General features: G+C 49.2%; 1 protein-coding gene across 2 annotated transcripts; it reads right to left on the reverse strand.

The window, feature by feature from the left end:
* Positions 1–97: 97 nt before the first annotated feature.
* Positions 98–11,917, reverse strand: LOC117051868 (snake venom vascular endothelial growth factor toxin HF-like). Of its 2 annotated transcripts, none has more exons than XM_033158573.1 (7): positions 11,614–11,917; positions 8,599–8,629; positions 6,629–6,825; positions 5,603–5,682; positions 3,823–3,852; positions 1,438–1,500; positions 98–257 (listed from the first exon to the last, which is right to left on the reverse strand). In XM_033158573.1, exons 1-7 carry the CDS (start codon positions 11,662–11,664, stop codon positions 161–163), a joined length of 549 nt encoding a protein of 182 aa, XP_033014464.1. In that variant the 5' UTR covers positions 11,665–11,917; the 3' UTR covers positions 98–160. The 2 variants fall into 2 exon arrangements, with proteins under 2 accessions (XP_033014464.1, XP_033014463.1); XM_033158572.1 differs by having other exon boundaries at positions 99–260.
* Positions 11,918–12,205: the final 288 nt, after the last annotated feature.

A 12,205-nucleotide genomic window follows, 5' to 3' on the forward strand; every position in this document is an offset into this window, starting at 1 on the left:
GGAGGGTCCCCCAATCCCATCAGTGTCAAGAAAAGGGCATCCCCTGCCCCCCAGCCCCCACAGAGGGCAGCCCACAGACTGGGCCTTGCAGGGGATTCTCTGTCCGCCGTCCTTGCATGGGCAGCTGGGAGAGAGAGGCAGCCCTGCCTGTGTCCGGACTTCAGAGGGGAACGTCTCTCTCGGACAGGGGCGAACTCTCGGCTTCTTCTTGGTCTCTGTGCTGGGCCTCCGGCCTCCCCGCGCCGGGGAGTTTGCAGCTGCTGAAACAAAACCACATGCAACAGGTTGGGGGGGGGTTGATGCTGGAGAGGTCTGATGAAGGTGCCAATCCCAACCAGACCTGCCGAACTTTCCAGAATTCTGCACTGCTGGAGAGGCGAGTTGGGCAGAGCCTGGCTAGAGAACAGGCGCAGGATTTCAGCCAGGGGTCCTTTCTGCTCCCCACCCTGGAGATGCCGGGGAAAGAACCTGGGACTTTCTGCATGCAAAGCAGGTGCTCTGTCGCTGAGCTAGGTCCCTCCGCTTCAGAACAAAGCAAGATTCTAGTCCTCATGATTAATAAAGGCCTGATTTAAACAGGAACGGCACCTACAGGCAGCTCAGGACATTGCTAACCCTATCATAACATTGCCCTCCCTCCCTCCATCCTTAAGCCAGAGGGAGGTTATGCTCTGGCCCCACCCACCAGCTAGAGAACTAAGGGGTGCTGGTTGGGTGTGAAATATGCACGTAAAAGCACAGTGCCCCTCCAGATCAGATTGCACTGCTCTGAGTATGTAACTTGCAACTGAGCTCGCTACTTTTCCTCTGCCCTCCCCGTCCCTCTTTCCTCTTGCGCCTTTTAGACTGAGAGCCTGCAGGCAAGGCTTGCCTGACCTTTCAATCTCCTGGGACACCTGAGAAGCTTTACAAGTAACGAATAATGTTATGAAACCACCTGGGTCAGAGCGTTGGTCCATCTAACCATGTTCTCTACTCTGACTGGCAGCCGCTCTCAGCCTTTCCCGTCACGTTCCCCCAATGGACCTTTATTTTTAATTTGGAGGTGCCAGGCTTTTGCATTAAAAGTAAGCAATCTCTTTCCCCCCCCCCCCTTACCCCTGCCAATGAGCTAAGGCAGGGGTCCCCAAACTAAGGCCCGGGGGCCGGATGCGGCCCAATCACCTTCTAAATGCGGCCCGTGGACGGTCCGGGAATCAGCGTGTTTTTACATGAGTAGAATGTGTCCTTTTATTTAAAATGCATCTCTGGGTTATTTGTGGGGCATAGGAATTCGTTCATTATTTTTTTTAAAATTCAAAATATAGTCCGGCCCCCCACAAGGTCTGAGGGACGGTGGACCGGCCCCCTGCTGAAAAAGTTTGCTGACCCCAGAGCTAAGGGCTCTTTCCTATTGCTGCCAATTGCCACGCAAACACCGTGCTCTCGTGTACCTACAGTGGTGTGAAAGGCGTCAGGCTTGGCTCCCGGGGTCTCCTCTTGGCCCCAATCCGGTGGCTCCTGGAGAAGGAAGAGGCAGGTAAATCTAGCGACCCAGCTGTTTATAAGGAGGCACCTACAGAGATGGGGAAGCTAGGGTTGTCCCTGGTAAATTTGAGAGCGCCGAGCTGTCTCTATGGAGCAATAAAGGGAGCTTCATTGCTGTCAAGTATCCCGTTTCCCCCGGGATTCTCCCTTATTTCAAGCAGTTTCCCGCTGCTCTCCCTTATTTTTTATTCCCCTTAAATTTCCCGTTTTTAATGGAAGCAGCTCCTCCCCTGCTGGCCAGGGACTGGGTGGGAAGACCTCGCCTACTCGGAGAGAAAAGCCTCAGCCCTCAAAGCAAGTGGGAGCCGTTTCCCGTGCTTACAGGGGGGTGTATTCCTCCCCCTGCATCAGCCCCTGCCTGTTGCCACCGAGCCCCTCAGCCGGCCAATAGGGTTAGCTGGTGGGCGGAGCCTGGCTGCCCTTGAGCAGCTGCTGCTTCCTGTCCTGTTTTGATGGGATCAGACAAGAAGACGATGGGGCTCCATTGCGCGGAGCACATGGCTGCCCTCCTCTTTGCTCCGCTCCGAGCCCGCTTGGAGTTTACATTGCTGCCCCGCCCACTTTTGCTTCTGGCTCCGCCCACCACTAACATGTGACTGTCCCCGGGATAGGTGAGACTGCTGATCCCTTCTTTTCAAATCCGAAACTTGACAGCTATGCCTCCCACAGAGATTCATGCGTCTGATTCATCAAGACTGGATTACTGCAGTGCACTGTGCGCAGGGCTGCCCCTTGCAACTGTTCCGGAAGCTGCAGAACGCTGCAGCACAATTGCTGGCAGGAACAGTGCCGGATTTACGTATAAGCTAAACAAACTCTTGCTTAGGGCCCCCCGAAAAAATTAAATGAAAAAAACCACTGGATGTACATTTCCAAAATATAAGATAAAAAACAAACAAAATAAAACCTACATACAGCGACAGTGAAGGCAGCCCTGTTTAGGGAAGTTTTTAAACTGTGATATTTTAAATGTATTTTAATGTTTGGTGGAAGCCGCCCAGAGTGGCTGGGGAGACCAGGGCGGGGTACAAATAATAAATTATTATTATTATTGTGTTGTGTAGGCTCCTATGATGTAAGTCAGGCTTCCTCAAACCCGGCCCTCCAGCTGTTTTAAAGACTACAATTCCCATCATCCCTGACCACTGGTCCTGCTAGCTAGGGATCATGGGAGTTGTAGGCCAAAAACATCTGGAGGGCCGAGTTTGAGGAAGCCTGATGTAAGTCATGGGCCCCGCCTGCTCCCTAAAATATCACTGGTTTGCTCCTTTCTATATCAATTACTTTGATAAAATACCTATTTCGTTATGTGCAAATGGCTTGAGATACCTGTTAGGTCCATAAATGACCATATAGCATATATTCAACACACAAAAACTGCAACAATTTGTTGTTGACTTAGGGCATCTGGACATATAAAGGGCCCCATTACCTTCAGGAGCTGAGGGCCGCATCAAACCTAAATCCGGCCCTGGGCAGGAAGGTAGCCTTGGCAACACAGAACACCTGTGCTCAGATACCTGCTCTGCTTCCCAATGGCCACATTCAAGGTGCTGCTATTAATATATAAAGCCCCGAACAATTTGGGACCAGATCACCTGTGAGATCACCTTGCCCCATGTACCTCCCCCTCAACCGCTTCGATTTATGGAAGTGGCCCTGTTCCAGTTGCCACATAAGACCCCGTCCCACATTTGTAAGGAGTCAATATTTTAGTATTGGCACCAGGCCGGCAGATGTTAATGCATGTTTTCATTGTTTATTCTCTCTTTCGAATGTTTTTAAAGAGTTTTCACGGTTAATTCTGCTGTTCTATCCTCTTTGTAAGGGACGCGGGTGGCGCTGCGGGTTAAACCACAAAGCCTAGGGCTTGCCGATCGGAAGGTCGGCGGTTCGAATCCCCGCAGTGACGGGGTGAGCTCCCGTTGCTCGGTCCCTGCTCCTGCCAACCTAGCCGTTCGAAAGCATGTCAAAGCGCAAGTAGATAAATAGGTACCGCTCTGGCGGGAAGGTAAACAGCGTTTCCATGCGCTGCTCTGGTTCACCAGAAGCGGCTTAGTCATGCTGGCCACATGACCCGGAAGCTGGACGCTGGCTCCCTCGGCCAGTAACACGAGATGAGTGCCACAACCCCAGAGTCGTCCGAGACTGGACCTAACGGTCAGGGGTCCCTTTACCCTTTTATTCTCTTTGTAAAGTGCTTTTTCTTTTCTTTTTTACAATCAAGTGGTGTCTTATTCTTATGAAATAAGTAAATACATACATAATGCCCACATCCATCCCTTTACCGCTTACCTCTCGCCTTTCAAACGTTTTCGCCGTGGCCTGGAAAAAGAAGAAAACATATTTACACTCTAGGTAACAAGCGAGCTGTCAACTTTTCCCTTTTTTAAATAGGATTCCTCGCAAGAAAAGGGAAAAGTTGACAGCTATGGCGGAAGGGGACGGATTGGTTGAACCTGATCTGGCGTGTGTGCCTCCCCTAGAAAAAGCACCCAGTCCGGCATCCTGTTTTCGAAGTGGCCAAATATCCCTAAGAACCTATGAATGTAGATAGACTTCCGCTGGAGCTGGAGGTTCCACAAGAACATTAGAAGAGCCTGGCTGCTGGATCAGGCCAATGGCCAATCTAGTCCAGCATCCTGTTTTCACAGTGGCAACCCAGATGCCTGTGGGAAACCCGTAAACAGGATCCGAGCGCGAGAACTTCCTCCCCTCCTGCGGTTTCCAGCAACTGGTATTCCGACTGTGGAGGGAGAACACAGCCACCCTAGCTAGTAGCCACCAACAGCCCTCTCCTCCTCCATGTCTAATTCTCGTTTAAAGGCATCTAGGTTGGTGGCCTTCACTGCCTCCTGTGGCAGGGAGTTCCATAGTTTAAGTCTGTGCTGTGTGAAAGAAGCCCTTTCCTATATCTGTCCTGAATTTCATTGTAGGTCCAAGAGTTCTAGTGTTGAGAGAGAGAGAAAGAGAAACTTTTCTCTCTCTACTTTCTCTATTATAAACTTTGACCATACCGCTTCTTCCTCTTCTTTTCCCCTGAACTAAAGAGTCCCAAATGCACGTTTTCTAAAATTCAGGGAATGGGTGGATATGGGAGAGAAAGGGGGGGGGAACACTCTGCACATGCTCAGGGGCACTTTTACAAGTGCACCATACATTATAGGGTCGAGCTGTGGTTTGGAAAAAAAGGTTAAGGACTTCTGGGAGAAAATTTATAATGAGCTTAAAAGAGTGTTGAAATACACATTTTCTAAGAAACCAGAGGCCTTCCTATTGGGCATAACCAACCATGAGATATCCAGGAAAGATAGAGTGTTTTTTATGTATGCCACAACAGCAGCGAGAATTTTGATTGCAAAAAACTGGAAAGGTGAAGAGCTCCCAACAGTAGAAGACTGGCAGATAAAGACTGGCAGATGGGACCAGAGGGAGGAGATGGTGGAAGAAGACTGGAAGAAATTTAAAGACTATTTGAAAAATCGTGAGAAGTTGGTTTTTTGAAGTGAAATCAGAGACTATAACAGGTGATAGCTATGCAATGTTAGAATAGAATAGTAAATAAGAAGTTAAGATTTTGTTGTTTGTAATTAAAGTTATGAATATTTAAGTAAGCTTATAGAGATAAGAGTGGATGATATTTGAATTTGAAGAGTTAAGGTGAATGATTGGAAAATAGTTACAAAGTTACTAAAGTAAATTAGAACTGAACGCTGAAGAGAGGACGGGGGAAGTCCCCCCAAAGAAGATTTAGAATAAGATTAAGATATTTGATAGTTTGTTTTTGTTTTCTATATTGTTTTTTCCCTTTTTTCTTTTTTGTATTCTTGTAGATGTTTGTATTGTTTTTCTGTTATTTTTGTGTTTCTGGAAATTTAATAAATTCTTTTTTTAAAAAAAGGAAAATAGGTTCTGGGGTGCAGCGAAAATGAGCTGTGGCATGAAAGGGAACCCTTTATGTCCCTCCACTCCCCACCCCCCCCCCGACATCCAGCTGCAGACCCTCCCCACCAAACCACCCATCTCTTACACCCCCCTGCAGGCCACACTGGCTCCTGCATGGCCTTCGCTTCACCTGCAAGAGCAGCGGGTGTGCTCCACGAACTTCATTTCTTCCTGCTGAGTCGTGCCCAGGATGGGGCTCACTCGGACCACCTGCCGGGGGGGGGGGGGAGAGACACGTCACCTTCCACCAGCTGCACCCAATCCAGCTCCCATCCTCCCTGGGTACCTGCCCCACTAGACGGCGGAGACAGTGTGCTGGGGCAGATTGAACTGCGGGTCTCATTCAGCCAGACATACCCACACATGACCAAATCCTGGGTCGGATCCGATATTAGTCATACGGATTCAACCCACTGGCATCCATCGTGGAATCGCAGAGTTGGGAGGGGCACCCGGGGGTCATCTAGTCCAACCCCCTGCAATGCAGGAATCTCAACTACAGCATTCATGACTGTTTCAAATTCTGCTTCAAAACCTCCAGTCAAGGAGAATCCACCACCTTCCGAGGTGTTGAACAGCTCTTTACCGTCTTGCCTAAAGTTTAGTCGGAATCTCCTGTCTTGTATCTCGAAGCTATGGGTTCGAGTCCTACCCTCTGGTGCAGGAGAAAACAAGCCAGTTCCCTCTTCCATGGGACAGCCCTTCAGACATGCGAAGATGGCTATCATATCAACTCTCTGTCTCCTCTTTACCAGGCTCGGCTACCTCAACCGTCCCTTGGAGGTTTGTCTGCCATGAGTTCTTTAGTTGTGATTCCTGCATTGATTGGGGGTCCGGCTACATGACCCCTGGGGGCCCCCTTCCAACCCTACAGTACTCTGAGCATTAAGTGTGCCTCTGGTTTTACGTTCGATTAAGCAACTGTGAGTCTGGGATGCTGAGCAGACCCCAGTTGCTGCAATAAATGGAGTGAGGTTGTGAGGGCAACCACCAGAGCTTTGCAGGGTGATTGGAAGGAAGGGACGAAGTTGCGATTCCTGCTTGGCAGGGGGTTGAGCTAGATGACCCTTGGGGGGCCCCTTTGAACTCTGCAATTCCGTGATGCCTCTGTGGTTCTAGGACTCAGGGCAGGACAGCCCTTTCCGCACAGGCGCACCTGCAAATCGATGGTCCGGGTCTCCACTGCGATGCACTCCAGGCTCTCGTCCCCACAGCAACCGGCACACCTCCAGAGGGGGACGCAGGGGGGCTTGAAGATGTGCTCGGCCTCGTGGGGGAATTCGCTCAGGATGTCCACCAGGGTCTCCCGGGCCCGGCAGTAGCTGCGGCTCCAGACCTCCTCGAAGGGCACCACTGCAGAACAATGGGGGGGGGTGTCAGATCCTCCAGCCCTTGGCACAAACCCACCCCCAGACTCTCTTTGCTGCCCAGTCAACCAAGCTGCCTTATCAACGTTCTCCATCTCCTTCGGTTGATTGGCACCTGCCTCTCTCGGGAATGTGGGATGTGAAACACGGGAGCACACGGGAGTACAACATCCCTAGAGTGGACATAGAAAGGGGATGTCTGTTTCTCCTGAGCTGGGACAGACTTCCTCTGCATGCGACAGGAGGTGGGGTGTGGCCTCACCTGTGCAGGTAAAGACAAAAGCAGAGGGGCCAGACTCCAACTTTCCCTCTTTTTGACTCACTTTCAATGGAGCAACATGTGTTTAGGCAAGATGCTCAGCCAAGAGACGAGAAGGAGCTATTGCCCTTAAGGAATAGTCTCCTAATGTATATTATATTTTCTAAGCTAAAAGTCTGCCTTCTGGGATCCGACCGTGAACAGATGATACTTGTAAGTAAACTCTTTATACTTTTATAGAAGACTGTGTCGTGTCTTATTTTAGGAGGGAATTACCGTATTTTTCGCTCCATAAGACGCACTTTTTTCCTCCTAAAAAGTAAGGGGAAATATCTGTGCGTCTTATGGAGCGAATGGTGGTCCCTGGAGCTGAATTGCCCGGGGGCCAAAAGAGCATCATGCTTTTTATTTTACAAAGAGAAAAGGGGGTGTTGAAAGGACCCCGCTAAACAGCTGATCAGCAAGAGATTGAGAGAGAGATAAGAGACCTGGCTCCCTTTCAGCCCCGCCCTCCTTTGTTGAATGTGCTGCAGAGGGAGGTTGTTTGTTTCCCCAGGACATGTGACTGGCTGATTAGATTATCTGTCTGGAAACTGTAGAAAAGGCTCCCTTTCCTTTAGAAGCTGCAGAAATGTGAGTTGAACCCCATAAAAAGGGGCTTTTCCTCTTTGCTTTTCCCCCTTTGCAAAAAAAGCTGCAAAACTTTTAGCTGATCCTCAAAAAAACAGGGCTTTTCCCTTTGCAAAAAAAGCTGCAAAACTTTTAGCTGATCCTAAAAAAAACACAGGGCTTTTCCCTTTGCAAAAAAAAGCTGCAAAACGTTTAGCTGATCCTAAAAAAACCAGGGCTTTTATAGGAGGAAAACCAGAAAAAAATATTTTTTTATCTTGTTCCCTGCTCTAAAAACGAGGTGCGCCCTATGGAGCGAAAAATACGGTAGAAGGGGAAAATACCGGGACAATATTATTGTAGAGACTCTAGCGAACCTGAGCAAGCTATCCGCTGTGTGTGTTTAAAAGGGGAATGAAAAACTCTACCAAGTTCTGGGACTTGTTAACACAAGTTGGAATAGTATATAATAAACAATATTTCCTCTCCTGCATCCCTAAACATTCCCACACGGAAACAATGGGAGGGCGAGCCTTAGGGCTCCTGAAGTTAATGGGGCCCTTTATATGTCCAGCTGTCCTTTGTCAACAACAAATGGTCACTGTTTTTTTTTGTTGAATATATGCTAGATGGTAATTTATGGACCTCATAGGTATCTCAAGCCATTTGCACATGCAGAATGTAGGCACCCTATATATAGAAATGAGCAAGCCAGTGATATTTGAGGGAGCAGGCTAGCAGGCAGGACCCATGACTTACACCACAGGAGCCTGAAACAAAAGGCTCCTTGCCACTGGGTGCCAACTCTGCAGTTTGGAAGGTTGTGGCTTTTCCACGTGGGGAAGGCAGGGAATTTTTCAGGAAGGGGAAATGTGGGGACAAGAAACTCACCTCCTGCTGGCTGCTCGGAAGTCAACACCGGCTGTAAGTGAACGGAGGAGCAGTTAGAAAGGAGCACCCTTGGGTGGGGTCTGCGATAGTACACTGAGGTCCAGCTCCGAGGGCCTTCTGGCGGTCCCCTCCCTGCGAGAAGTGAAGCTACAGGGAACCAGGCAGAGGGCCTTCTCGGTGGTGGCACCCGCCCTGTGGAACACCCTCCCGACAGATGTCAACGAGATAAACAACTACAGTGGCAACTTGATTCTCAAACGCCTTGGTACTCAAACAACTTGGAACCCAAACACTGCAAACCTGGAAGAACATGCTCCGTTTTGAGTGTTACGCTGAGGTCGGTCTGTTTTCGCTATTTTGCGTTTTTGTGGCATTTTTTTCCCCCGGTTTCCTGACTGTGTGAAACCCAGTTCAGCTACTAATCGACTGATTGTGTGACTGCAGTACATCGTTTCCTGTTTTCATTTTATGGATCGATGGTCTCGTTAGATGTTAAAATTCATGCTAAATTGCCGTTTCAAGGGTTTGTTTTTAAAAGTCTGCAACGGATTAATCCATTTTGCATTACTTTCTACGGGAAAGCGGCCTTGGTTTTGGAACGCTCTGGTTTTGGAACGGACTTCCGGAACGGATTAAGTCTGAGAACCAAGGTACTGCTGTACATGACTTTTTTTAGCCACCCTGAGCCTGGTCTGGCGGGGAAGGGCGGGGTATAAATAAAATTTTATTATTATTATTATTTATTAAACATCTGAAGGCAGCCCTGTGTAGGGACGTTTTTAAATGTTTGATGTTTTATTGTGCTTTTAATTCTGTTGGGGGCTGCCCAGAGTGGCTGGGGAAACCTAGTCAAATGGCAGGGTATAAATATTATTATTATTATTATTATTATTATTATTATTATTATTATTATTATTATGCAAGGCAGGAGGAAAAGGGTTCGGAACCCCCCCTCCAATGCAACAAGGCGGAACTCATAGGAAGCTGAGTCCATTGGCTTTCAAATGTGTGAGTTGAGGCTATGAAAAGTGCAGAGCTGCTTGGAATGCAGAAGGACTCAGTTTTTATCCCTGGCAGCCTTTCTAGGTAGAACTGGGAAATACCATTTTGTCTACCTGAAAGCCTGGAGATCAAAGTGGGCCCTTTTATTATGGCATTGTCATCCTGGTGGCCCCCGCCCCCACCAGATGCTACAAAGAAGTAGCATTTCTACCATATGTGATGGCAATGTAAAATTATTAAGAAGGCCTGGGAACTGACATACTGTATAAAATACAGGTAAGTAGCAGCATCTTAAAAAGCAGAGACATCACCTTGCCGACAAAGGTCCGTATAGTTAAAGCTATGGTTTTCCCAGTAGTAATGTACGGAAGTGAGAGCTGGACCATCAAGAAGGCTGATCGCCGAAGAATTGATGCTTTTGAATTCCGGTGCTGGAGGAGACTCTTGAGAGTCCCATGGACTGCAAGAAGATCAAACTCATCCATTCTCAAGGAAATCAGCCCTGAGTGCTCACTAGAAGGACAGATCCTGAAGTTGAGGCTCCAGTACTTTGGCCACCTCATGAGAAGAGAAGACTCCCTAGAAAAGACCCTGATCTTGGGAAAGATGGAGGGCACAAGGAGAAGGGGACGACAGAGGATGAGATGGTTGGACACTGTTCTCGAAGCGACTGGCATGAGTTTGGCCAAACTGCGGGAGGCAGTGGAGGATAGGCGTGCCAGGCGTGCTCTGGTCCATGGGGTCACGAAGAGTCGGACCCGACTGAACGACTGAACAACAACAACAAAACAGTGTTGGTCTGCCATAGTCAAAACAAAATAAAAAATAAAAAAATTCCTTCCAGTAGCACCTTAGAGACCAACCAAGTTTGTTCTTGGTATGAGCTTTCGTGTGCATGCACACTTCTTCAGATATTCTTCAGGTATTTGTTGTTTCAGCGTATCTGAAGAAGTTGCGCGAAGCTGCTGTACCAAGGAAAGCCACTAGATGGCGGTCCACTGCTACAAGACAATTAAAAGTTAGCTTCAGCTCAAGGGAGTCAATCGGCTGGTTTTTCGAGGGCAAAAATTATTGTCTATACTGTAATCATTTTACGCATTTTATTATTCCATAAAATTTATGCACCGTTTAATTGTATAAAAAAGAGGTTTACAGCAGTTTACAAAAACAGCAACAATGAATAATTAGCAGCAAGAGGAACTGACAACAATAATTTGAGTCTTTCAAAGAAGTTGAACTAAAAACAGACTAAAAACAGATTAAAACTAGCATCAGTTTTCTAAATATCTTCGGCAAAACGGCGTTAATTTCCCCTCTTATTTCCCCCTACTTTTAACTCGGCATAGTCGCTTAGATGATGGAGCGCATTTCGTTTCGGCTGACCCAGAGGACAGGACCCGAACCAAACAAGAAAATGCGAATTCAAGCTAAACATGAGAAATACCCTCTGGGCGGGACAGGCGCAGAGCTGCCCTTCGCTGGAGGCTCATAAGCAGAGGCGATAAATAAGGCAATAAAATTAATAATGTCTAATAAATACAAAAAACGTTCGCTGATGAACGCCCGCCGGGTTGATTGATCCTCATACGGAGAAGAAATCTCTGCCCAAACTGCCAAAAAAAACCTTTGCAAGGACCAAGGCGCGCTCTGCATGGGACAGAAATAGTTTCTTGCCTCCTTCCAAACCCTCTGCATCATCCCGTCCTCCCCTGCTCTCCCCGATCCCCAGATGCATTTTTTAAAAATACGCAAGGCTGGATAGTTCAAGGGAATTTAACACCCCTCTCCCGCTGGCTCTGCCTGCACGCACATGCCCACGGCAACAGCGAGGCGAGGATTCCTTGGGACACATGGCAAGAGCAAGACCTTCGTGCTGATGAGAAGGTTGGTCTTTTTCTTCCCTTTCCCACTTTTCGAAGAGGGCATGCGGGAGCCCCGAGCCCCGGAAGACACCCCCGCACTTTTCCTTCCTCCTCCAGACCCCACCCGGTGCCACCCGGGGTCTCTTTTTACCTGAGCGCACAAGAGGGCGATTGCCAGCAACAGGTACCCAGGGACTGGCATATTCCTCTTCGTCCTGGATCTGCTCGGCGAGCGGCCGATGGGCGCTGGGGCAGGGAGGACCAGGCTCGCCCAGCTCCGGAGTCAGCAGAGGAGGGCATCAGCCAAGCCGGAGGGTGGCAAGAGGGTGGCACCGACCGGGCGCTCCATGGATGGCAGGGGAAAGGGAGACCCTTCTTCTGACCCGCTTCTCCTGGAAGTTGGAAGCAAATAAGAGGATGGACGAAATGAGGGAGGGAGAGGCTGGCCAAGTGTGTGTGTGGGGGGGGGGAGGCTGGGAGGCTGGGGGGGGGGAGCAGGAAGGGGCAGAGGGAAGCGGGATCAGGGCATGTCCTGGAGAGAAGGAAAGAAAGTGGAGCTCCACCCCAGCTGGAAAAAGGAGGGGCTCTCAAAGGCAGGCTGCAGTGCCCCCCCCCCGAAGCTCCAGCTGGAGCCTCTCCAGGGCTCTGTCTGTGCTCAGGGCACCGGGGGTGAGGCGGGGGGGCTGGGGTTGGCAAGTAAAGGCTAGGGAGGGATCCCGGCGCCCTGGCACGGGAAGCGGCGC

The sequence above is a fragment of the Lacerta agilis genome, chromosome 8, assembly GCF_009819535.1.
Source record: "Lacerta agilis isolate rLacAgi1 chromosome 8, rLacAgi1.pri, whole genome shotgun sequence".
NCBI lineage: Eukaryota > Metazoa > Chordata > Lepidosauria > Squamata > Lacertidae > Lacerta > Lacerta agilis.

Bases quoted from the DNA above. Each gene is read 5' to 3' on its own strand.
- LOC117051868 (XM_033158572.1), bottom strand. From the start codon at position 11,664: ATGCCAGTCCCTGGGTACCTGTTGCTGGCAATCGCCCTCTTGTGCGCT. The intron at 5,683-6,628 runs GTGCGCCTGTGC...CCCCCCCGGCAG, and splicing joins CCCGGACCATCGATTTGCAG to GTGGTCCGAGTGAGCCCCAT. The intron at 3,853-5,602 runs GTGAAGCGAAGG...TTCTTTTTCCAG, and splicing joins CACACCCGCTGCTCTTGCAG to GCCACGGCGAAAACGTTTGA.